This window comes from Amphiprion ocellaris, chromosome 19 (assembly GCF_022539595.1).
Source record: "Amphiprion ocellaris isolate individual 3 ecotype Okinawa chromosome 19, ASM2253959v1, whole genome shotgun sequence".
Taxonomy (NCBI): Eukaryota; Metazoa; Chordata; class Actinopteri; family Pomacentridae; genus Amphiprion; species Amphiprion ocellaris.
Genome location: NC_072784.1, coordinates 22515150 through 22539816, shown reverse-complemented (window position 1 = coordinate 22539816; position 24667 = coordinate 22515150). Strand labels below are relative to the sequence as shown.

At 38.4% G+C, this 24667-nt stretch overlaps 4 protein-coding genes across 6 annotated transcripts; 2 read left to right on the top strand and 2 right to left on the bottom strand.

The window, feature by feature from the left end:
* Positions 1–606: 606 nt before the first annotated feature.
* ush1ga (Usher syndrome 1Ga (autosomal recessive)) lies at positions 607–8329 on the bottom strand. 2 transcript variants are annotated; one of them, XM_035945504.2, is made up of 4 exons: positions 7978–8328; positions 3696–4149; positions 2334–3130; positions 607–1495 (listed from the first exon to the last, which is right to left on the bottom strand). In XM_035945504.2, exons 1-4 carry the CDS (start codon positions 8139–8141, stop codon positions 1492–1494), a joined length of 1419 nt encoding a protein of 472 aa, XP_035801397.1. In that variant the 5' UTR covers positions 8142–8328; the 3' UTR covers positions 607–1491. The 2 variants fall into 2 exon arrangements, with proteins under 2 accessions (XP_035801397.1, XP_023120148.1); XM_023264380.3 differs by lacking the exon at positions 607–1495 and having other exon boundaries at positions 2330–3130; positions 7978–8329.
* Positions 8330–10221: 1892 nt separating this feature from the next.
* On the top strand, positions 10222–15694 carry LOC111564648 (proton channel OTOP2-like). Its single transcript, XM_023264350.3, has 6 exons — positions 10222–10721; positions 10822–10958; positions 11046–11104; positions 11886–12028; positions 12127–12965; positions 13059–15694. The coding sequence occupies exons 1-6, from the start codon at positions 10286–10288 to the stop codon at positions 13227–13229; spliced, it is 1785 nt and encodes a 594-aa protein (XP_023120118.1). The 5' UTR covers positions 10222–10285; the 3' UTR covers positions 13230–15694.
* Positions 15695–16488: 794 nt separating this feature from the next.
* zgc:112148 (uncharacterized protein LOC550424 homolog) lies at positions 16489–19840 on the top strand. 2 transcript variants are annotated; one of them, XM_023264334.3, is made up of 7 exons: positions 16489–16561; positions 16767–16828; positions 16931–17075; positions 17393–17482; positions 18728–18853; positions 18960–19088; positions 19171–19840. In XM_023264334.3, exons 1-7 carry the CDS (start codon positions 16550–16552, stop codon positions 19195–19197), a joined length of 591 nt encoding a protein of 196 aa, XP_023120102.1. In that variant the 5' UTR covers positions 16489–16549; the 3' UTR covers positions 19198–19840. The 2 variants fall into 2 exon arrangements, with proteins under 2 accessions (XP_023120102.1, XP_054861395.1); XM_055005420.1 differs by having other exon boundaries at positions 18960–19840.
* On the bottom strand, positions 18064–23839 carry LOC111564618 (5-hydroxytryptamine receptor 3A-like). Its single transcript, XM_035945479.2, has 9 exons — positions 23624–23839; positions 23345–23499; positions 22981–23025; positions 22793–22899; positions 22525–22694; positions 22052–22167; positions 21344–21554; positions 21095–21253; positions 18064–20970 (listed from the first exon to the last, which is right to left on the bottom strand). Exons 1-9 carry the CDS (start codon positions 23700–23702, stop codon positions 20702–20704), a joined length of 1311 nt encoding a protein of 436 aa, XP_035801372.2. The 5' UTR covers positions 23703–23839; the 3' UTR covers positions 18064–20701.
* Positions 23840–24667: the final 828 nt, after the last annotated feature.

Sequence of the window (24667 nt, the reverse complement as noted above, 5' to 3'; positions counted from 1 at the left end):
GACGCAACAATGACGCTTCTCTTACGTATGTGTGCAGTTTCTGAGGATTATCGCTTCAGCTGAAGATGCCAAAACAAGCATTTTCCACTCCCTGTTTTGTGTCTGTCTCACTCTCTCATAAACCCATACACACCAATGCCTTGGCAGAAGCATAAAATCCTGTCATTGTAAACAGGTAATGACTCAGACAGGCTATTCATTGAACTGTAAATACTATGAAAACATGAATACATACCAACAGTGGTTGATATATTGTTTCAAAGCCTTCTGAACTCTCTTCATATTCTGGTGGAAATTACTAAATCGCCCATTATTGTAATTTAGGGTTTTGCCTAAAAATGTTTAGTAAAGCAACCAATCATATGAAATACAGTGTTTAATGTGAGTGGGATCGTAGTATGTAAGCTTACCCTTCTGCTGTCAATGCTCCAAATTCACAGAAATATGACTCCGAACAGGACCTTAGTACCATTATTGTTAGCTTTGACCCTGCCTTACAAAGCCACAGCTTACAGAATGCTCTGTGAATCTTTGGTCTGAGCTGGAGATATAATATAGCAGGAAAATGAGTGCAATAAGGAGAACATGGATACATTACAGAAACAATTAACAGCATTGATTAGTGTTTTTATTTACATTACAATCCACCAAAGGTATTAAATATGTTGAGATAGTAGCATTAACATATGTTTAACTTTGTGCAGACATATATCATTTAAAAAAAGTAAGGTATGAACTGTTGGAAAACTGTCATATTGTCAAGACTAACATGAGTGGTATACAAAAGTTAGTACATCTCCTCATGTAATCTTATTATGATGAAACATGTTGTATTGTGTATTATATATTTTTTCAAAATACTGTGTATTACTTTACAACACTACAATAAAATAGTATAATCATCTTAATGAGCAATTGGCTTTCTTTACCAGTGAGCCACACTTGGCTTACTGTATGTAAACATATACAGAGATGAAATATAATTCCAGGTTAAAATGTTGCTTAAAATGCTGCTAACATCAAGGGATTTATGACAACACTTTTAAGCAAATGCACAGGCACAAGCAATGCAGGCACATGAGGATATAAGATTAACCCCACAGGGGAAAACACTTTTCAGGGGCCAGAAACCCCCACAATCAACTTTCTGTTAATAATGATGCCACATGGCATACAATGACACTGCACAGTGCTACACTCTGATAATCATCTTTCAGTTTGTGAAACCATGCAGTGCAGTGAACTCTGAACAACCAACATAGACAGATATTTTTAAGGATCCTCCCGAACAAAAACAACATTGTAAAACAATCCTGTTAATTTGTAAGACACTTTTCTCTTCTTGCATGATATATATGTCATGACAGTATCCCTTCTGCTTTGAGTTACCAGGAGAGGTCGATCATGAAATCCTTCCTGCCCGTATGTGACATTCACTCCACAGACCTTTACGGTTGGAAGAGCACACAGCATGATGGCCAACAACTTTGATTATCTGCAGAACAGAAAAAGGACAAAAATAAATAAAAAATAATCATAATAATAATAATAATAATTTAAAAAGCCATGTTTATAAATGAAAAACACTTTTGTTCATGAGAGATTTTCTCAGTTTCTAGAAAAACAGGGAACAAAATGTGTATAAATATTACATATCTTGTGATTTGGCCAGAATACGAATTTAAACAATAAAGTTGTAGTTAAAGCATTGATAATTCAGCTTAAATTATTTTTCAGAATGGTCACAGCCCTTTTGATACATAACTCTATAGTTTTAGTATAATTCAACAGGGCAGTAATAGTAAATATGCAGACCAAGCAGTTCTTTGTGGTGGAAAGTTTTCAACTGGCAAAGTCAGACATCTGACATCAGGCCAAAGTGAGCATGTGTTTCACCACTGATAAAGACCAGACTGAAGGCAAAACAAAAAAAAAAAAAAAAAAAAAAAAAAAAAATTAAGATGGCAGTCCTACAGGCCTGGTAGATAAGTTGTCTGATGTGTGTTGGTCATAGTCTGCAGTCAGTGGGTTTGCATTCATTATGAGTGCATTATTAGCTTCTTTGTTGCTGTGCACATGCACAAGTATGTGGGTAATGCAATTCAAATTCTTCCTATTGAATTCAAAATATTTTACTGACTAACAGATGATTATATTATCTTCTCCACAAAGCACCTTTAAACATTATGCACTAGGTCATTAAACAACACGTTTTTTAAAATGTAGGTTTGTATGCCTCTATACTCTAATGTGCTGGAGTATTGAGACACAACAAAAACAATATATCTGCTCAAATACTTCCTTGCTACAGTGTATAACTGAAAAACACTCACAATTCTGAGTCCTCGATGCAGTCAGGATCCTCTATCGTTTCTAGCCGTCTCTTACAGGCATCTAAGATCTTTTTTCTCGGTCCTAAGGGGATATGGATACTCTTAAGGTCATGATCAGAGCAAAGCAACAGTGCTGCAAGGTCGATCTTCTCCCTTTTGAAGATGGAGAAAAACTCGCTCATGCTCTGCGTGGCAAGGAAGACCTCCAAAGGGCTTGTGTCAGGCTCGTCATCATCGTCCAGCCCTAACTCAACCTCTTCCCAAGGCAGCTCCTCCACGTTCCTCTCTTGCAGGCTGCGTGCACTGCCAATGCTGTCTTCATCCATACTTGGATACTGCTGCAGCCGACTGCGTAAACGCACATTGTTGCTCGACCGGTCCACGTTGGCTGTATCTCGACTGCCAAGGTCAAACATTCCCCCGCTTACATAGTTCCTCCTGAAGACCATGGTGCCGAGACCGGGTCGGTTGAACAGGGAATCATGTCCAGAGTCTGTGCTGATCTCAGAATAGTCTACATCTGGCCCGTGGAGGTCTGGCTCACTCATGGCACGTGAAATGGCATCGTCATTATCTCTAGGGAACATGTCACGAACATTGCGCCGTCCACGGTCCTTTGGGTTGATGTAAGTCCCTTGTTTGACAAACATAACATCATTACCCAGCTGAAGTCCTGAGAGGGAGCGCACACTCTTCCTTCCATCTTCATAGATTTTAAAGGTACCATCCCCTTGTTTCCTCTTCTCCAGCTTTCTCTGGATCCTTGTCTTCCCTCGGTTTGTGGCATGGAGAGTCACCTAACAGGACAAGCAATGAGGCACATTTAAAGGTTTTCAGGTTAGAGTCAAATATTCTTGGAGTTAGTGTATTCTTTACATTTATACTGACAAATTTTAGTCAAAATTCATGTTTGTTTATACTTTTCACATTACCAGTGGTCTCAGTTAAGCTCTTACACATGGTAGAGGTGTAGTGTTAGAAGTAGGCCACTTTAGTCTAACAAATATCTTAACAACTACCAAGTAATCTGAAGAACTTCCACAGAAGGCAACTTGACTTCTCTTTTTGGTTCTTAAAGAAGAACCAAAAAGCTTCCACAGAAGCCTCTTGGATGATTTGCAGTATTTTTCAAACCAAATAAAACAATTAAGTAAACTTGTAATTTAATGGTAATTAGCAAATGATAGTATGCAAGTAGGCTGAACGTAGATGGTGAACATGCAAAAACAATTATACAGCTTGATGGCATTGTCACTATGAACATTTTAGTGTTTTGTCCTGTTTTGGCACTGTACTGAATCATGCAAAAATGCAAAACAAACTAACTCATGCCTTTCACAAGAAAGTAATTCAAATCCTAACCTGAGAATATGGCACACTGATGGTGGCTGTGTTGAAGTTGCGTAGCTTGTGGCTAAGAGAGCTGCTGGTGTAACTGGAAAAGCTCATGACATCTGACGCAGAAGCCTCCGAGGCCTCCTTATGGAACTTTCGCTCCATACGTTTGTGGTGCTTCTTCTGCATCTTCAAACACTCTTTAATTCTTCGCTCAGCATCACGAAATGCCCGGTCCTTCAGCTTGCTGACCAGTTTGGGATTGAGGCCTGCCTGCTTGACAGCAATGGAATCCAGGTAGCGGACGCAATCCATGTGATTCTTTGTGGCCGCCATGTCCAATGGTGTGTGGTAGTCATTGTCCAGGCACCATATATTGGCACCGAAAGACACCAGGAAGAAAAGACAGTTGAGGTGACCATTGGCAGCTGCCAGGTGGAGTGGCGTATTCCCCCATATGTCACACTTGTCTGGGTTCCCTCTGTAAGACACAGGAAAGATGTTAGATACAACCCTTTGACTCAGAGAAGAATTTATTGGATAAACATTCCCATCTCTGTTTAGATTGAGAGACCGTTTATGTACAAGGGTTGCATTCTTTCTGGCTGCATTTTAGATGACTCACTCATGACCATCCGTGGGTTGTAAATGGGACCTTATTTAATAATTTCAAGTCTGAACACCACGTTGCTATTTCAGAAAACAACCACTGATCTGCTGTGGACTCATTTTTAAAGGCTTTAACTTGAAAAGTAGGTTTGATTGAAAATGAAACAATCCTACACACTGAGATCAAAATTATGCAAGGGCCACATTTAAATAACAAGAAACTTTTACCCTTCTCATGCTTTAGAAAGTAAGAAGATGGCTATGTTGCACATTCCATCTCATCACCATAAGACGTGTCAGATGTCTGTGTGTCTATGGTGCATGTTTGGTTTCTAAATCCTGAACAGATCTGTATCTGATGGAAGACTCTAGTATGTGAGAGGTTGAGCAGCTCTGGGCAGCAACACACAGATGACCACGGAGGAGAAATAAACGTCTAAAACAATGATCAAACTTCACTATGATTGATGCAGAAAATGTTCATTGCCACAAGAGTAACAAGTCATTTGTATGTCAGAGCAGAAACACAATCAAACTGTGGAAACATTCAGTTAAGATATATTATGTACAGAGCTCTTGTCCATTCTTTGATAACCAGGAACATTGTTTCATAACAGCACAGAATTAACTCAATATTGGAAGATTACCTAATAATTAAGTAAATGTTCTCCAGTCAACTCTGTCAGAATATATTTTAGTTTTTAATCTCTGCCTGAATGTTGGTGTTAGAGGTAGAGGAAGTACTTAACTGTTTTCTCCACTAAACTATTAAAATCACGCAGTCAGAGTCCTACGTTAACTTCATACTCAAAGTGAAAAATGAAACAGGTTGTATCAGCACAATGTGCTGACATTTACTAACTATCTACTGAAGGTGGAGCTTTTAATTCTGATATGCTGGGAATGCTAATGAAACACATTGCATGATATTTTATTTTAAAACCTGTGACACTGTCCACAGTGCTCTGATCATCCTATCAACACATTACTGTCTATACACATTTTAATTCTTACACAGTACATATGAGAAAATAAAGCAATCTGTATTCTGTGTTTATTTTTTCTCTTAAAAAAACAAAACAAACAATAAAAAGCATTCAAAAGTACCTATAAGAATACTGTTAAAGTACCGGATTGATAAGCAGTGTCCGTAAAAGTAGCCATCCCTGTCCACGACCTTAGGGTTACCTCTATGTTTGTCGCACTGTTGCTGCTGCTCTGTAATATGACCACAGGCTGCCAGCACCACTGCTACACTACATGTATCCCGTTTCAGGGGAGGCCACATAGGTCTGACTCAAAAAACACAATTGTGCATAGCTGGTGATGTCACGTTGAATTCCTTAAGTTGAAACACAAAGAACTGCAGCTGATTGGATGGCATGGCACACAGATATGTATAGGGATTTTTCAGTGTATATTACTTTGCAGAAGCCATGTATACAAATCTATTAAAGCTTATTTGTTTACTCATTACTAATATTTTTTTCAAACCCATCAAGTAGCTTATTAATAACTGATAATGGTAAAAAGAAAGCAGGATATACTTTTAATATGAGATACGGCTTATTTGTAACCACTAGCACTAAACGTTTTGGCTCATTTCCTTCAGTTTTGAGTTCTCTTGTTTGGTGTTCCCCCTGATATTTACATGCTTACTGAGCTGCCTTGTGTCTTGTCTGTGTCCTCTAATGTAGCCACATACAGACTGCTAAATATTTGATGCAAAGGACTGAAGCTACTGTCGAAATGCAGATGTATTATTGATGGATGACGCTGTAAGGTTTTCACAGAGAATGCGTGTCAGATCTGCCAGATCCAACTTGCGCAGCGATTAGCACTCTGATTTCAGCACCCTGTTCTTTTCGTCTGGGCAGGATAAGGTTTAAATAGCTGAAAAAGCTCATCTGCACTGAAATAAAGGGAAATGCTTGTCGTGGTGTGTGTGATAAAGAGCAAATGGCAAACAGCCCTGAAAAGCAACAATAAAACAACGATCAAACACTGGAATTATGTTGCGAACAAGGGGCTATAGATGAAGGAACATACAGGGCTGTAAATTGATGTGAAAAGATAAATACAGATTATCTCTGTTGGGAGTTTTACATTGAGATACATTTATCACTTTCTGTACTTGCACTATGCAATATGATTGTCAGAGTAAGCAGACATCTAACATGATATCTTTATGTCATAATTTAAGACTGTCCTAGTAAAATGCTCACCACACCAGTGACAGGTCTGCTCACTTATCTGTCCCCTGCTCTTTATCACATTGTGGCTGTTTGCGTATTCACTTGCTATGACAGTTTGATGTTACTGCAAGTCACCCAGTGCAGTATACCTGCCATATATAGCAGGCATGGCATCTTTCCCATGAATGTGTCAAGCAACATTAAACTTCTCTTCACTACATCACAAGCTTATGAGCTTGAGTTACGACACCTATTAATGCTTAATTTTACTACCTCATGTCAATCTGTGGTTTATGTCTGCTGCTATCAATAAAGGTATGTCCTTCACAGCTGAATGCCACCACAGACGTGTTTGCACCCATCTTGTGGGAAATACTAAATTCAGAATTACACAACAGCTGATAGCATTCTTTGGTGTGTTTCAGGAAACTTTAGGGTCTTAAAAATAAATGTGCTTCACATTTCCTGATAATTTGCTTTCAGCCGACTAAGCACTGATGAATGATGCTGTCCCCTTTATACTTCCTTCAATTAAGCCGAGTCATAATGGGCCTATTTTTTCTTGCTGGCATGCAAACCAGGTCAACCAGCTATGATGAGAAATGGGATGTCGTGTGTAAATACCAATCACATTAGCACATTGTGCTTGAAGTATGGCGGGCATTATAACATGATCTGGCCTTCTGAAATTATTTAGTCTTCTATTAGTTTGATGAGCCATTTGTTGCTGGTTTTGTTATGAAATTATGCAATGCATGCTCTGCTTCCTCGTGATGAACTGTCAAAAGAAAATGCTGAAACAATCCATTTTAAATAAGAGTTCATGAATTAGTCATGGTGTATATATACTCATGTGTAGTGTTGAAAGTCTGCAACATTCTTTTTTATAAGAAATAATGATTTTTCATAAAAATTGGTCACTTAGCATTGAGTAGTATCATAATATGAAAGGACAGAGGTTTTTGGTTTTACACAGGTATTAGTCCTACTTAGCTTTGAAAATGATACACTATATATTGATCATCATGTATTTAAGATGTAAGATAAACTAAGTGCATGACATCCAGAGGCTGATGTAAAGGGTAACGGTGTCATGACAATATTAGAGCTTTACTCATGATTCCAGTTAACAAAGCTTTTTCTAAAAAGTAGAATATATTAAAAAGCTAAGAAACCCACATCCTCTAAGAAGATATATACAGGCATGCAAAAAGTCCCGTGGGTTTGATCTATTTTTTTGTTGTTTTGCTGCTGCTATTGTAGAATCATTTCAATGCTGTCCAGATGGGTAAATATACATAAATAAACTTTTTTAAATGCATTTTTTTTAGTCAGGAGCAAAGGCTGAGGTTAGTGTTATGTCAAGGCCTGTCCTGTCCTCAAACTCAGTCAATTAATGCAGCCAGTTACAGGTGACCTAGGCTTCGCGGTGTGTGAAGATGGACATGATATATGGGAGACCTTCTGACCGTGTGTCCTTTTACGCACGCACAAATCATACCCACCCCCTCCCCACGATCAGCCGCAGAGCCTCCAGGTTGCCGTGATAAGCGGCCCATAACGTCGGTGTCATGCCATCCTCGTCCGGAGCGTTGAGATCCTTCCGAGTCGCCTCCTTCAGCAGGTCCAGGTAGCCGTCCCGGGCCGCCTTGTGGTACCTGTCATTCATGGCGCACAATTAATACACCCTGCTCTGCTCCATTTCGTTTCATCAACACCACCGCCACCACCATCATTCGGCATTTAGTGGAAGCAGAACGGCTAAAGTGTCTGTTTGTCCCCCACCGTTCAGCCACAACCACTTCTGATCAGTGCCAAGCAGAGCGCGTCGGTGGTATCCAGGGACGCGGCGAACCGTGTGGGGAACAGTGCTCCCCGTGGCCGAGGTGGTCCAAGACAGAGAGGACCCAGTTCTGGCATCTGTACAACAGATCCCACGCAACAACCACACTATCCCTGTCTGGTGGGACAGGAAGTGTGTAGCAGGCATTAACTAGTTGGAGCACTCCTGTTAGGACTTAGAGGGGGTCGAAAATTAAATGTTCCTTCAATTTTTTCTGTCTTTTTGTGTCGATAATGTCTTTCAGCTTCTCCTTAATGACTTTAAAATAGATTATCCTTTTTTTTTTGCAAGACAGAATCACTTTTACCATACCGTGGATGTACTTTCAGTGACCAGGCATGGGAAAAGATTCAAATAAATTCTATGTAATTTAGTTTATACTATTTAAGGCTATTATTTTTGCTCAACATCCCTGTGTTCTTTCAAAGTAATTCATCACACATCGTAATACACCTCAATAATAAACCTAAAGACAAAGAGTTGTATAAAGAGCAGGAAATAAGCAAAGATATTCAAGAAAATCCAGTTAAAGTGTGACCAAGCCATGTGTCACTGTGAGTGGCGCACGGGAAAAATCAGAGCCATCCTGCTCTCGTTGTCTTTCCTTGTTCCTTTTGAATCAACTATTGTTCTCTCTTGAAATTTTTCCATTGTTTGGAAGCAATGCGAGGACAGACAAAGAAAGACTTTATGAGTACAATGGGGTGTTGCAATAAAAAAAGCACCTCGGCTCTCAGCCCCTCCCTGCAAAGAGGGGATACATTAACCTAGGCGCTGACCTACAAGGAGCATAGTTGCACCAAACTAGCGGAAAGTTCTCAGATACGCAACCCAGGATAAACTTCCATAACAATAGACACTGATATTGATCAGGCTTTTCATGTACTGCACCTGGGGCAAAATGCACGGGCTCGTCTGAATAGCATTAAAGAGCTCAAAGTAATCTCTTCAACCTCGGGATACAAAAGAATAGAGAGAAACACATGCTACGCCTATTTAGAGAATTTAGATCGCATTTAGATTGTGTGGTGAACATGCACGTGGTCAGGTGCAGCAGAAGAAAACGGGATCGAGTTTAAAAAAAAAAAAAAAAAACACAGTAAACGCAACCCATAAAGCTTCTAAAGCATTTAGAAATGCGAAGAAGTAATGCAGAGAAAAAACGGTGCTCACATTTAACATTGTAAGTAGAATTGTTTTTTCATAACTTTCCTATTCATGCAAGCGAATTAAAGTTTTATAACAAATGACCAGCATTAAAATGTATTATATAATATCAAAGAAAATTGCTGTGGACCTGAAAAGGAACCGGTTTCTTGTATTTTGGAATTCGTGAGAAAAGGCTTTTCCTGGAAACATCTTTTGAACTTTACAGAATATTTTGTGCAAAACATGCTGTGTTTGGTAATAATATGGTGTTGTTCATAACAGATTTATTGACATTTATGACTCTGCACAGTAAACCACCGTGTTTTTGAGGCATATATAAACCATGACAGCTCAGACTGCTCTCAGGATCTCATTCTGTCAGGTAAGCTTACACAGGGCTTTGGCCTCATTTTTAAAAAGTGTAATTTGCTTTGTTAACTGGCACAAGAGCTTGCTTTTAGTAACTGATAATTTTCACCTACACTAGAAAGATGGAGAGGGTTACTTTTCACAGAACAGCTAATCCATGCAACATTTTTCTGGATTTCATCTAGCATATCATCGTCAACATGTACATCTTCCCAAATCACAGTCAGAGGAGGAGGAAATTAAATCCTAATTGCTGATTTGAAACGACTCCGCTGTGTAACATCAGCGGAGTGTATTATGCTGATTTCTGGCACACAGAAAGGTTTCATTTGGGCGGGATCTGTTTCTGCCGTGAACCAGTGACTGGGTGTAGTTGTTAAACCTGCCATTTCTCATATGGGACTAGGCGCAGCAAACAACTCGTCTGTAAATGCATCTTAGAGAAAGCAGTCATGTGTGTCAACACAAGCTCACCGTGCAAATGTGTGACAAGTGACAATCCTTGTGAACCATGCAGGATGACGGTCAAAGACAGGGAAACGGAAGAGGTCCACCTGTCCAACAACATAAACGCAGTGGGTCAAACGGAGAGCGCGAGTGAACCTGACCTGAACGACTCGTCTACTGAGGTTGTGAGGGAACGAAGCAGAAACTGGGGATGGATGCTGTCCGGGATCATCTGTGTAAACATTTTGATCCTGGGCTGTGCCTTGGTCAGCGGCAGTGCTTACAACAATGTCAAAATCAGCACTCCCGACCTGCAGGTCTTCCTCATCATCATCCTCCTGCTCACCTCCATCTGGATGGTTTACTATGTCATCTACACAGCCAGGACGGAAAATGCTGTGGTTTACAAGGATGACCACGCTGGACCTGTATGGCTCAGGGGTAAGTAAACATTGTTCACAAATTAGCACTTTCATTTACAGAGCAATTCTCGGGCAGTTTATGATTTTTTCCTCTGTTATGCGTGCTCTTTCTCCTGCAGGAGGACTTGTGCTATTTGGACTCCTCAGTATTATAATGGACATTTTCAAGATAGCGAGCTACGTGGGATACCTCCACTGCGATTCTGCTGTAAAGGTGGCATTCCCTGTGGTGCAACTTGTTTTTATACTTATACAGGTAAATGTTGAAAAAAACTCAGTATGCAACATTTGCTTCGGTTTGATGGTTCTAAAATATGAAAATAACTGTGAAATTGTTTTGCAGACATATTTTTTGTGGGTCCATGCCAAAGACTGTGTGCAGCTACAAAGGAATATTTCACGGTAGGTGATTACGGATTTCCTGTCTCTTCTTTTAACTGTCTCTGTTATCTGTTTAGATTTTTCAAAATTATTCTCCTTTAACATATGTTCCAGACACACAGAGAATCACCTTGATTATAGAGAGTTGCTTTACAATGGATAGCTGCTCAGCAATCATTTGACTGATGTTGTGTCACTGCTTCATGGTTTTTCTAATTTTCAGAATCTAACAGGGTATTTTTTTAAAATTATTTTTGTTAATGTAAACTTTAATAGGTTGGCAACAAACATTTTTTTTCGTTATGGATGAGCTTAAATGTCAAAATAAATAAATGAATAAATAAATGCCCACCACAATTTCCCAGAATCAAAGTTAATATATTTAAAGTGCTTGTTCTATCTGACAAGCATTGAAGAACTTAAATGTATTACGTTTTTTTTTAAGAGTACTAAGAAAACCAGCAAACATTTACATTTACAGAAGCTGAAATCAGAGAATTCTGGACAATTTTCCTTTAAAATGACTTTGCAAAATTACTTGATTAACAAAACTGCAGCCATCTAACATAATTTTCTATCACTTTACGAATTTACAGTTAAACATTGCGTTAATCATGCTTTAGCTTGTGACTGTAACAAACCAGAACTGACTTGAAGGTAAATTAATTAAAAGCAAAGTTTTTATCACTTGGTTAATACGAAAGTTAAGTGTTTTTAAGTCATGCAAAGTTTTCATTTGTCACATTTCATGATGACCTCTGATCATTGTTTCATATTGCATCTCTTCATTCTTTTCCTTTAGCTGCGGGTTGATGCTTACCCTTTCCACAAATCTAGTTTTATGGATGACTAATGTCACAGAGGAGTCCCTTCACCAAACAGATCTTCCCGACTATCCGGGCAACACTACCAAACTGTCTGGAAGACACTTATACATCACCAAAGGTAATTAAAGCAAATAAAGCAATCAAAGTAAATATAGCCGTCAGCGAGAAAGCACATCATAACACTTCTCTCTTTCGGTACCATTTCATGTCTTACAGCGGGTTATGGTGACGATAAGTGCAAGTGCAGCCACACTTCATGCAGCATGTTCAAGGAGGCCTACTACTACCTGTACCCTTTCAACATCGAGTACAGCCTGTTTGCCTCCGCCATGGCCTACGTCATGTGGAAAAACGTAGGCCGAGTAGCGGCCGAGCACGGCCACCACGACATCAAATTCAGTCTCAGGGATATATTTCTCGGTCCTGTTTTTGGAGTCCTCTTAGTGTTCACTGGTCTGGCAACATTTATTGTGTATGAGATGGAGATGAAAAAAGATGACCACGATGCCGACAAGAAAGACCAAGCAGTGATGATGCACTTTGTCATGAATATCGTCATAGTGACCCTGATGTCTGTGTCCTCTGTGATCGGCTGTGCCATCTACAGGGTAGATCACAGGGAGCATGTGTCAGAGAAAAACCCCACACGGAGTCTGGATGTGGGGCTGCTGGTGGGAGCCTCACTGGGACAGTTCATCATCAGCTATTTCAGTATCGTAGCTATGGTAGCAACTGGAGCCAAAGGATACCTGAATGGGCTAAATTTGGCCTGGTCTATACTGATGGTGATCCAGCTTGGCCTACAGAACTTTTTCATAATTGAAGGTCTGCATCGAGAGCCCTTCCATGAAGTAGAACCAGTCGCTGTCGTTCCAAATCCATATGTGCTGGAGCCGAGCAAAGATCTCAGCATCCCTGAAGGACCAGTCATGGACACAAAACCCAACCCCGAGCTCACAACGCACAGCCACACACCTGAGCACAGACACAAGCTGGTATGGAAGCGACGGGTGTTGAAGGAAGTCTGTGTATTTCTTCTGCTGGGCAACATCATAGTGAGTAACTTTCTCTTTCCCTCGCACTTTAAAATTCACAGTTCGAAATTCACTACACTCTAAGCCTGTTGTTTTTTTTTTTGTCTTTAACAGCTGTGGATCATGCCTGCATTCGGTGCACGTCCCCAGTTTGACCACGACACTGAAACGGAATTCTACAAATTCAACATGTGGGCTGCTGTTGTGAATATCGGACTTCCTTTTGGCATCTTTTACAGAATGCATTCAGTTGCCAGTCTGTTTGAGGTGTTTCTGTGCTCATAATGCAGGAGCGTAGGACGAGTACAGCTAACTGTTCTAACTTTATAAAACTTCTTTTGTATAAATTGTTGTTTCTTAGATGATTTATTCCTGTACAGATATGTGAAACAGAATTTGACTAACAAATGTTTTGACTTTGTTGTCTCTCATATGTAGCATGAACATGTGACAAGAGTATTTTGAAAAGTCACAAAACTATTTAATTGTAATCCGTGTATGGTTCGCTCATTCGTTTTCCGTTTCAAAATAAAATGAGAAAAAACATATAATCGCTTTGTTTTTTTTCGTTTAAAAATTAAATTCGAAAAACAAAAAGTAAAGAAAGAAAAACCGCTGCGTTTTTACAAATTTTAAGGTTTAAACGAAAGAAAAAGCCGTTTCCCATTTGGAAGCTATCGGGAGAACCGGAAATCAAAGTCATAACTCCTGACGACTTGTCTTCACTTCTCTGTCCCAAACTCCGCACCACGTACTTTGAAAACAGCGAAGACATGTTTGTCTTATTTTGAGGGAGTCGATGCATCACTGAGATCATCAGCTCTCAGTGTGTGAACAAAATTGCTTTAATATTCCAAGTAAGTATTTTTAAATATTAAAATGTGAAGAACTCGGGCGATTCCCACCTGTGCCAGTTTAACTGGTGATCAGTTAATTGGTGATAGTTTCAGTCTCCAGATGTTTCGTCGCAGATTCGTCCCGACCAGACCTGGCTGTGTGTGAAATAAAGATACTACATAAAGAAGACCTCGCGAAAATCGTCGGCATCACTACTTAATAAAGTCTGTATCCATGTAAATATCACCCACAGACAGTAAAAAGAAATGTGCTGGTCGCAAAATTATTGGAGCCATCAGTTGGCTCCTGATTGTCATACTACAACCCTTGGTCCGAATTTTAAGGATTTTTTTCTTATATAGAGTGAAGTTATTGAATTTTATTACCAATGAAAATTCCTTAAAATTCAGATTTTTAATTTATTACCAAACCAAGAGTTGTAGTATGACCAGCAGGAGCTCACTGATGGCTCCAGTGATTTTGGTGACACTACAGTAAACAAGAGTGAAGTTGTTGAATTTTATGACTAATAAAATAATAATAAAATAATAAAAAAATTCCTTAAAATTCAGATTTTGCATTTAGTGTCAAACCAAGAATTTTAGTATGACCAGCAGGAGACAATTGATGGCTGCAGGAAATTTTGTGTCACTGCAGTGTATAAAAGTAATTGAATATTTGTGTAGTGTGCCTCTTCGCTGTTGCAGCGGTTTTGCTATTTGCAGACGGTCCCTGTTCACTCGTTGCACAGCCAGCTGCTCATAGACATCAATGTTATTTCTGCAGCTTGAAAGAAGGCGACTTTAGATAAAACTGGCCTTGTAGTACATTGTCTAGCTTACAACGATGGGAAAGAGGCATTGTTTATGTTTTTACAACGTATATCTCATGAGTTATTGAGGCCGGAAGTCCGAATCTGTGAATATCTTGCCAACTTTACCTAACTTCTTTTAGTTTACTGTCTGTAGGTGATATTTACATGGCTATAGACTTCATTAAGTAGTGATGCCGACGTTTTTCGGCGAGGTCTTCTTTATCTAGTATCTTTATTTTACACACAGCCAGGTCTGGTCGGGACGAATCTGAGGAGGAAACATCTGGAGACTGAAACTATCACCAGTCATCCTGATCACCAGTTAAACTGGAACACCGGCACCAATAGATGACCAATATCCCGTCAAAAACTGTTGTCCACATGTAAGATCTGACTGTAAAACACACAAAAGTGAAACGTAACATTCAACAGTTAATAAAGTATGGCACTGAAAATAACCTATGTGGTGAAGAGAACAAATTACAGCTCTCTCCAAATCAGCATTGGACACATGATTGCGTCCTCTTAAACTGTTCTCCATGCAGAACCTCCTGACTCTCATTATAGAGCAACGTGGAGCTCCATGATTTCTGCGTTGGTTTTCCACTCTTTAAGAGAATGAAATAGGAAAAGGGCTCGAGCACAGCCATTCTAGATGTGCCCACGGTCCAGACCAGCTCTAAACTGTTCTTCCTCGGCGACTTCCGGTGTTGCTACAAAATAAAACAAAAGCAGTATTTTGTATTTCGGGTTTAAAAAGCTAGAGCAAAAAAAACACCACTGTAGTTTTTTCATTAGTTAAATAATACATTTCTACATTTAGGTTTTAAAAACGGGAAAAAAAATCGTGGTTTGTTGTTTTTTTTATTTTGAAACGGAAAAACGAATGAGCGAACCATACATACATAATTATGTAGTTGAATTTGTATGACTTGAGTTGCACTTCAGACTGTGTATGCACAAAATAAAAGCAAGCAATGACGGAATCACAGTAGAAGAGAATGATTCATTGCACCAGCAATTATTGTCATTATCATTAATATCATTCTAATTATTATTGGCACGGTTGTTATGAAATAATAAACTAGGTATGTTTGGATTTTTGACTCTTCTGCAATGCTACACCCAGCTACACTGACAAAAGTGAAAAGTCTAAAGATGTAAGGACTAAATTTACTTCTAACCATCGTCATGGTTAGAACTGTTTTAAATAATGTAAATATAGTGAGTCAAAACTCAACTCAACATGTAATAAAGACAAAGAGCAAATTCACATCATCCAGGGAAATCTGTGTATACACTACTTTCATTTTTCATGAACCGAATTTAACAAGTTGAGTGAACTATCAACTGTTCATTCACTAAAATACTAATTTTCAATTTAAATGCCTTGCATTATATGAACTCTTGTTTTAAAGTTATAAAGTGGTCTGAAAATAGAACAGACCACACAGAAATAAGTAAATCTCATATAATCAGAGATCCATTGATATATATATATATATATATATATATTTTTTAAAATCTATCTTACCCAACAGGTCGAGGCAGATGGCTGCCTTCCCTGAGCTTGGTTCTGTCAGAGTTTTTTCTTTTTTTTCTTCCCTGCCCTATTCTAGAGTTTTTTTTTCGTTCCTTCCCACCAAAGGCAACTTTGGACTGTTGGGTTTTTCTGTTCTCTGTTTAGAATTCGTAAGGTTTCTACCTTAGTGTGCTAAATGCTTCTACCTTAGTGTGCTAAATAATATATACACACACACACACACACACACACACACACACACACACACACACACACACACACACACACACACACACACACACACACACACACACACACACACACACACATATACCTTTCAGTCAGGCAAATTTAAAGCCACACCTCAGTGGGGTCCTGAGCACACGGTTTTGTTTACAACACGTCACCAGGAAATACCTTTGGTGTAAAAAAATGTTGAGACAGGTAAGCTATGCTAAATTTATGTCTGTGACTGTTTAGAAGCGATGTTTTTAAACTGAATGTGGTCTATCACATCTTAATTGTCATTTTAGATTTTGATATTACTCATATGTTCTACTGAAATCACAAACTAAGCCGAGCGAGGAGCAGCCACATACCTGGCTCGGTGTGTTTTAGCATTAGCGTTAATGTGTTTGAACGTTTATAGGACTCCCAAGACGCTCCTCTTTTTGGTGAAGAGGACGCCACACTAAGGAAGTCTAAAATTAAGTATGATGTTCTATTTGGTGCTTGAAATACCTCTCCGACTACTATTCTAACAAAATTAAACTTTTATTTTAAACAATAATGTCATGTCGGTCTGTGTTTCAGGCATCCTCTGGCCTCCTTCTTCCATTTGTTCTTCCGAACAAGTGCCATCGTAGTGTATTTACTGTGTGACATGCTCAGCAGTCAATTCATTGTCTGTATGGTCACCATCATCCTTTTGCTCTCATGTGACTTCTGGACCGTCAAAGTGAGTAGATCAGGCTAAGTTTACTCCAGAACTTTATCGATCACATCGATCAGTCATGCCTGAAATCTGCACAAGACAGTAATTATTAGCCTTGCTTCTAACCTGGCAATTATTTTTTACGTAACTAATTAAAAATTGTATTTTTAAAAAAAAAAAAATGTCATAAAGATAGAAGCTATTAATGGAGTCCTATAGTGTTGGGTAATGCATCTTCACGGCTTATTTTATTATTTTGAGAATATTTAAACAACTGGGTAATGTGTCTGTTATAATGAATCTAATAAAACCTTACAGAAGTGTTCCTTTGTGGTTCTTAGAATGTATCTGGCAGATTGTTGGTGGGCCTTCGATGGTGGAATCAAGTGGACGCAGAAGGCAAGAGCCACTGGGTGTTTGAGTCAAGAAAGGTAAGATTATTAATAGTTTACATGGCCCATACTGTGCCCCTTTTCAGCAAGTTAATCTTTCAATTTAAAGTACTGCAGAGATTTTACGTTTACCATGCCTGTATAACCTCTGGTTTTAGCATCATGCTAAATGAGCTGTTTCAGTGTCTGTAGCTTTAAATGCAGTTAATCTGTCCACATCACCTTCAGGAACAAGACTCTCTCTACGTCTGTGATTGAGTGCGCAGAGTTAAACTGTTGATCGCACTACAGCTTCAACGTGTTTCTTCTAACATGTTATTTGTAAATACAGCTAAATTCACAGCAAAATAGTTGTTTTAACTCATATAAATGATAATTTTAACATATAAATGACAAGTTTGTCAGGGAATGTTACAGTTATAAAATCAGTGGTGCAGATGTGTTTTCTTAATCTTAAAGCATTCGGTTTGCTAGTAAATATTTGTGTTGCTGTCTGACAACAGAAACTGAAGTAAGTAAATAAATACAACTTAATTTGGCTGTGAGAAGGAAACAGAGGTTAGCACTGGCTGAGTTTAGGTTGCACTGTAGCACAGAAGGTGACAAACAAACACAGTAACCCACATCCAGTCCTTATTTATTGGTTACAAATCTAACAGATCCATCATTTCTGAATGCCCTTTAGAATTACAATTACAACTTTTATTTTACAGTTCCAAGTTTTTAACACATGCATGACATAATAGAAGTGGATTTTCACCAAACTGGACATTTAAAACTGCGTAAAGTCCTTGCTAGTATTTGAACAGGGCTCTTTTGAGCTAAAGAAAAGGCAAAACCAAGGTTTTCATATGTATCATGCAGCTTCCTGGAAAGAAAAAAAAAGAGCAAAACATTCTTTCTATACTAAACAGTTTACACACATTATCTTTTTTATGATTGAATATGAACTTGATAGCAAACAACTTCAGTAAGAGAGATCTCAGTATGTATTGGGATATTCAGAGAAACAGAGTCATGCATTTTGGTTTGCAGAGAATAGAGTGCATCTCTGATTTCTTTGACAGACTTCATTTTTCAGGGTAATTAATGTAATTATTGTTAAGCATTTCTGCCATGTAATGTAGCTGCATAACCTTATTGAACAATTGAGGGTTGTGCAACACAAAACAGCTGCATTGTCATCCTTACTATACAGCACAATGGGGATATTTGACACCTTTTCTTTGATTTGTATTCAATAGAATGAAATTAAATCTTGGGTATGTTTTCATTTTTAAACAGACAGACAGAGCAAACTTGATATCTAGTGCAGACTCGCGGATCTTCTGGCTTGGACTCATCGTGTGCCCTGTCTTCTGGGTTGTTTTTGTGTTCAGCACCATCTTCTCTTTCAAGATTAAATGGCTGGTCAGTTCAGAGTTTCTGTATGTAAAGGCCTGATGATTTCCTGTCAGTCTAAGTCGCTGCTAGTTAGCTGTTCACATCTCAGTCCTATTTGTGGTTTCACCTCCAGGCTGTGGTGATAATGGGCTTGGTTTTACAATGGGCCAACTTGTACGGCTATGTCAGATGCAAGGTGGGTGGAAAGTCCAACCTGAGTAACATGGCAAAAAACTACCTTGGTGTCCAGATTTTTAAACAGGTATGTGAAATGTCATCCAGACCTGGCACTTCCATATTTTTGTCCATAGAATTATTACATTCATACCTTTTTTTCACTAAAGGCAATGAAGAAAACAGAGAGACCTTGAAGTGGATGCATGGGGATCATCTGGAGCGTGATGGAGTTCAACACTTGATAGGCCCATTATGTTTACTTTGTTCCCATTGAAAAGGTGGCTGGTTGTTTTTGTTTTTTAAAATTTTTTTTTGAAGGGTGTATGGTATGTTTAAATTTGACTTCAGTTTTCCTACGAGGACTGAAGACCTTAACATGTGAAGAGGTTTGGCTGTAAATTTGGTGCAGATCTGTCCATAAAATGTAAACATTCACTTGTTTCACAGATATTATTCCTGTTGGCTTAAGGATGTGTCACTTTTGTGACTCTTGACAGCTCAGTCCTTAAGTTAGCCTCTTTAAAATTATTGTTTACTGCATATTGTGAAAAGGGAATTTGGGAAAAATATATAGATAGATGTTACCTTATTGTGGCTGCTAGTCAATCCTAGGTTGTGGACAATCTTTTTATTCAAACTTTATTTTTTTTACAGAAAGGTTTGTTGTAAATTACATTGTAGGATACTGTGGGGAGAAAATGCAACTTTATAAAGATTAAAATATTTTGAACGGGATGCTTCTTTGTTACATTTTTATATGAAAAATATAATTTACCGATGATGAAGCAATTGTTATGTTTTACAAATAGCATAATAAAGTTTTTCTATCGTTTTGGACTGAAAATGTCAATCTTACTAATTGCTCATTGCAAATCTATTTACTGAATCACAACACTGGAACAGAGTAGTTTTATGGTGGCTTAAGAGGATATAAAACATCATAATTCAGACGTCGATTACATCAGTGTATTCACGCTTCGGTTTTAAATTACAGTACCTGGATGGGGAATTGTGGTTGACGGAGAGCAGTGTGTCTGCAGAGAATGATTCAGCCACAAGGTGGCAACCAAGGAGCACTGGGATGTAGCAAATTATGGATCCAACGCTTCAGTAGATTTGACTTGTTTCTTGCATTTACTTACATTAGTGGATATAATGTTAATACATAATTCCTTGGGTTGAAATCCCCTGAGAGTAACGTCTTTGAATTCTGCAACAGAAATCCTTCAGCAGATATTGTTAAATATTGAGCAAATCCTCAGGAATAAATGTACATTTTTTAGACTTGATGGGATAATTTAGTTCCCCATGTGACATTATTGAAAAAAAGAAAACAGGATTGAAAGGTAAAATTGGTTTATCTTTGGATTTTTCAGAAACTCAGTTTTGCTAAACATCCAGAGACAAACTGTACACACCTGGAATATTTGGCATATTATTCTACAATTTCATTTAGCAGATGCTTTTATCCAAAGCAACGTATGTCTGAGAGTAGATACAAGGTAGGTAGGCGGGACAGCACTAAGGAGCTTCCCCAAGGGTCCCCCTGGACAACTGCACCATCGATCTCCCGTGCTAGAGTCAGGCCTGCTAGTCACTGAGCTATACAGCTGCCAGTATTGTAAATGTGAGATAAATATGACTGAATAAATATTGTGGATGTGGTTTTGGCGGATCAGGGCTTGCAATAACACACAATCAGTAGTTTTGGTCATACCAGAAATCGAAATGGTCAACTTTACAGCGATACTTTACCATCACAGTAGTCATGGTGCAAAAGTATACAGTACCTAAAATGAAATAGATCCAGAAGAAGATTTTGTCCAGTAAGTTGGCAATCCACTGGCTCTTCTCGTTTTCCTCGTCTTTGGCATCAAGAGCTTCTAAGAATTTGACCACTTTTCTGAGCAGTTGAGTGCTCTCCCCTGAGGCATCCAACTGTACGACGCTGATATCAGCCTTGACTTCTGTGAAGATTGAAGTAACAATTAGATCAAAAATTAAGGCTCAGTAAGTGACAAAATATCCTTGTCAGTATCAGAATTATTGTAGTATTGACTCCCAACATGTACACTATCAAATCTTCCTCACCCTCACTCTGCTCTTCCTCCCTTCTTCTTGTGTTTTTTGTGCCTGTCCTTTTGGAACAGCAGCAGAAAATGAGGCCGCCATCTTGGGCTACCCTTGTCAGCACCAAGGACACCAGCATACTCACCACCAGGATGATCAGACAAATACAGAAATGGGTTCCTACAGACATAGATTGATGCTTACACTGTGATGCTGCTTATTGTGCATTTTTTATGTGTTTTTTTTATGTTCATGTGCAGCATGACTCACGGATGATGGGGCTGCATGAGCTATCTCCAGGCAGTTGATCATTGAGGATGTTCAGGAACATGGTGAAGCTCAACACAAGAGTGACTTTGAAAGAGTTGCGCTCGCCACCTGTCAGTGGTAGAGCGAAACTGACCATATCTGCCAAGATGATGAGCATACTGGGCAGCAGCAGCGTTATAAAAGGGTTGGCAGGTTTGATGCGGAGTGATACCTTTAGAGCATAAAACACATAATTTCAAAGAAACAGCTTTTTCATTATTTCTAGAACACCAGCACACATTTTGAGGGTAGAGAAAATAGTAAATATTCCTTCAAAGTGGTAGTGGAAGGCATGCTGTTTATTTAGCCAATTTTCCAGTGGAAATATGAAGAGGGCATTCCTTCCAGGGAGCAGGTGGAAATTAATCAAATAGAAATTTTTTTGTGTAAATGTTACAAAATAGTGAAATAGGTTCTTCATAATTCCCAGAGATTGCCCAAGATGATTCATTATTCAACTGCGTAGTTTGTCCCACCATAACACTCAAAGATATTAAGTTTCCCATCAGACAAGCAACCAATCTTCACATCTGAGAAGCTGGACGATCACATGGCTCAACTGTCATCTTTAGGTTTCTTACCTAAAGATAAATACCAGTAGTTACAGAATTTGGAAAATTGTTTCCTGCTTTAATTATAAATGACTGTCCCCTGTGCTCATGAACTTACCATGATGTAATTGCGGTCGTCTCGTTTTTTCTGGAAGTTCACATAATCAGTTTGCCAATCTCCGTGGGCTCCATCAACCATCTTCAAATGACGAAATGCCAGCTTTGTACCACATCCTTAATGGAAATACAACCGTGCTCATTATTTTTTAACACTGTGTCATAAAATACCCATTGATTTTTAGTATCTGAAAGTATATATTTAGTGTAAGAACTGTAAAGTCAAGACATGAATAGTCAATTTAGTGTATTTAGTAGCAAAATGAGTGCACTAAAATAACTGAAATGCCATTAAAACAATGGTGCATTTTAAACTAAAAACAACTGCAAAAACTTGCCAGGAACATATTTAAAATGATAAAATTTGCAAAAAAAAAGTGAAATTATTCCTAATATAGTTGTTCTAAATGTTCAATACAGTATTAATGTAAAATTAATTTATTAATATTTGTATCAGAGAATTGCTGAGCTCACCATCGGTGGACCAGGCTTGGATTGCGACAGGACACTCATCAGCAGCGAAGGGATAGTTGAACAGATTGACTTCACAGTTCACCTCTGCATTTATGATCACAGTGTGCTTCACAGTGCCATTACTGTACACCAGCAGGTCACGAGAGCTGTGCTGCATAGTTGCAACTATTCTACAGACAACAAACACATGCCTCCAATGAATTTCAAGACATCCATGAACTGACTTTGTGATAGTAGTAGACCCTCTTATGCTATGTAACTAACTTACCCATTTGTTACATGGATTTCTGGGGTCCAGATGTTCTTCACTGGGAGAATCACTTCATCGACTGGGTAATCTGATGTGTTCCATGTCAACTCAGGATCTATCCACACCTGTGTTTTAAAATCAGTCATTTTTGATAAAAATACATTTCGGCTTTGTTTTTCTTAATTTGAAAGTATCTTTAAACTTACCATTGCAGCTTGCAGCCGAGTGATCAGGCGAAGATTCTTTGTATCCTGGTAAAAAGATAAAATATTAGGCAAAGCATCCACACTATTAGAGAACTGATGGAAAACTTAAAACAGTTAATTTGCATGTGTCCCTATTTCTTAAATTCAGTTAAGTTCTATTTTTGAGGGCATGTTGTAATTCTGTTTACAGAAGTTCACCATATTAACATATAAAACCAACAGAAAGTAAAGACATTTTAAAGGATAACCACACATAGAAGAAGCTGAAATATTACTTTTTTTTGTCATGTTTGAGATAATAAAGGAGAAATCAGAACAAATTATCAATTAACTTCACTATAAAATATGCATAAAAAACACTTACAACAGACAGAGTTTGGTACTCAAGGAATGGCACGAAAATCGATTTGGTGCAGTTGTCCTCCTGTGGCTGAGAGACATACTCTTTGTTGATCAACTTTTGAGCCAGACATCGGCGACTCTTGCAGCTGGGTGTAGCCGAAAGTCCGAAACCTAAAACTGGAATCGATGTGAAACAAAGCCTGAATAATTTTAGAAATACTTCTTCAAACCTGCCTTTAGCCTCTTGAAGTAACTTCAACAAATGTAGCAGTTCTCTAGAATGTACTTAAATTATACTTACCAACAGTTAGTAAACTCAATAGAAAGATAGCCTTCTTCCCATTGTGGATAGGAAATGTCAACATTTCTAACAGCGTCATTTTGGACTATTAGGCTTCACTTATAACTAATAAAGACAGATTTACTGACAGCTGTGTGCCACTCTACTTTTCACTGTCGCTGTCTTCCTTTTATTTAGGTTTCAGCCCAACATGATGCTTAAATAGGCCTGTCCTCATGACGTTTAGTCACATATTCAGCAAGCTTCAAGAGAATACAACAAACGTACAATACCTTTTAAGAATACCATTGCGTGATTAATTACAGAACATGTAATCCTGTGCAAATGTTGTGCCCTCTGCTCCACGAGTTTGGGAGAGGTTTGTGGAACTTTTATGATAAAAACCCGGAGAGAGACGAGACACACGTCTTTCCTCCATTTGGCTTTATTCAAAAAGAACACGGAGCTCGACAGTGCAAGCGGGAACACAGTGCCAGACAAAAGCAATCGATCATGCATCATCAAACTCGCAATAATCTATAAATATTGTAAGCTTTGTAAACTCTTAATGTTTTTAATGTAACAATCATGTCCACAAGTTAATTATGAATTACAAATCCCTTTTAACTCGTTTTTAAACTACTCATGAATTCTTCTATCAGCTTTTAAACCTTTGTATAGTTCTGCTTTTTTAACCTGTGTGTAATACACTTTTGATTATTTATTTATTTTAAATCGATTTTTTTAACCTGTCACATACTCCCCCTCAAAATAGATGTTGTCCCCAACATCAGGACACATGAAATATTGGGTAATACCACTATCATAGTGCAAATTTCAAGTTAAGCGCATATTCAAACCTCAACTCATTCACCAAAGTTTACAGACTGGAACTCTTTTCATACATTCTGTTTCTTTGAGGAAAACTCATTCACAGTCTCAAATGTTGATTTCAACACTAAATGCAGCATGTGTATACTGGTAGAAACCAAAACAGTCTATTTTCTCTTTTAAGTCACCGTAGTCTCATTGTAAACACAATTTTAATGACCTATGACCTCTAAT

What these genes read in the sequence shown, in the direction of transcription:
- LOC111564648 (XM_023264350.3), top strand. Translation starts at nt 10,286, where the DNA reads ATGTGTGTCAACACAAGCTCACCGTGCAAATGTGTGACAAGTGACAAT. An exon ending in CTACAAAGGAATATTTCACG is followed by an intron (nt 11,105 to 11,885) that starts GTAGGTGATTAC and finishes CTTTTCCTTTAG; the next exon opens with CTGCGGGTTGATGCTTACCC. An exon ending in TTCTGCTGGGCAACATCATA is followed by an intron (nt 12,966 to 13,058) that starts GTGAGTAACTTT and finishes TGTCTTTAACAG; the next exon opens with CTGTGGATCATGCCTGCATT.
- ush1ga (XM_023264380.3), bottom strand. Translation starts at nt 8,141, where the DNA reads ATGAATGACAGGTACCACAAGGCGGCCCGGGACGGCTACCTGGACCTG. An exon ending in CGGCTGATCGTGGGGAGGGG is followed by an intron (nt 4,150 to 7,977) that starts GTGGGTATGATT and finishes TGTGTCTTACAG; the next exon opens with AGGGAACCCAGACAAGTGTG. An exon ending in TCAGTGTGCCATATTCTCAG is followed by an intron (nt 3,131 to 3,695) that starts GTTAGGATTTGA and finishes TTGTCCTGTTAG; the next exon opens with GTGACTCTCCATGCCACAAA.
- zgc:112148 (XM_055005420.1), top strand. An exon ending in GTGACTTCTGGACCGTCAAA is followed by an intron (nt 17,076 to 17,392) that starts GTGAGTAGATCA and finishes TGTGGTTCTTAG; the next exon opens with AATGTATCTGGCAGATTGTT. An exon ending in GGGTGTTTGAGTCAAGAAAG is followed by an intron (nt 17,483 to 18,727) that starts GTAAGATTATTA and finishes ATTTTTAAACAG; the next exon opens with ACAGACAGAGCAAACTTGAT.
- LOC111564618 (XM_035945479.2), bottom strand. Translation starts at nt 23,702, where the DNA reads ATGACGCTGTTAGAAATGTTGACATTTCCTATCCACAATGGGAAGAAG. An exon ending in GAAATCCATGTAACAAATGG is followed by an intron (nt 22,695 to 22,792) that starts GTAAGTTAGTTA and finishes TGTTGTCTGTAG; the next exon opens with AATAGTTGCAACTATGCAGC. An exon ending in ACGACCGCAATTACATCATG is followed by an intron (nt 21,555 to 22,051) that starts GTAAGTTCATGA and finishes TATGCTCTAAAG; the next exon opens with GTATCACTCCGCATCAAACC.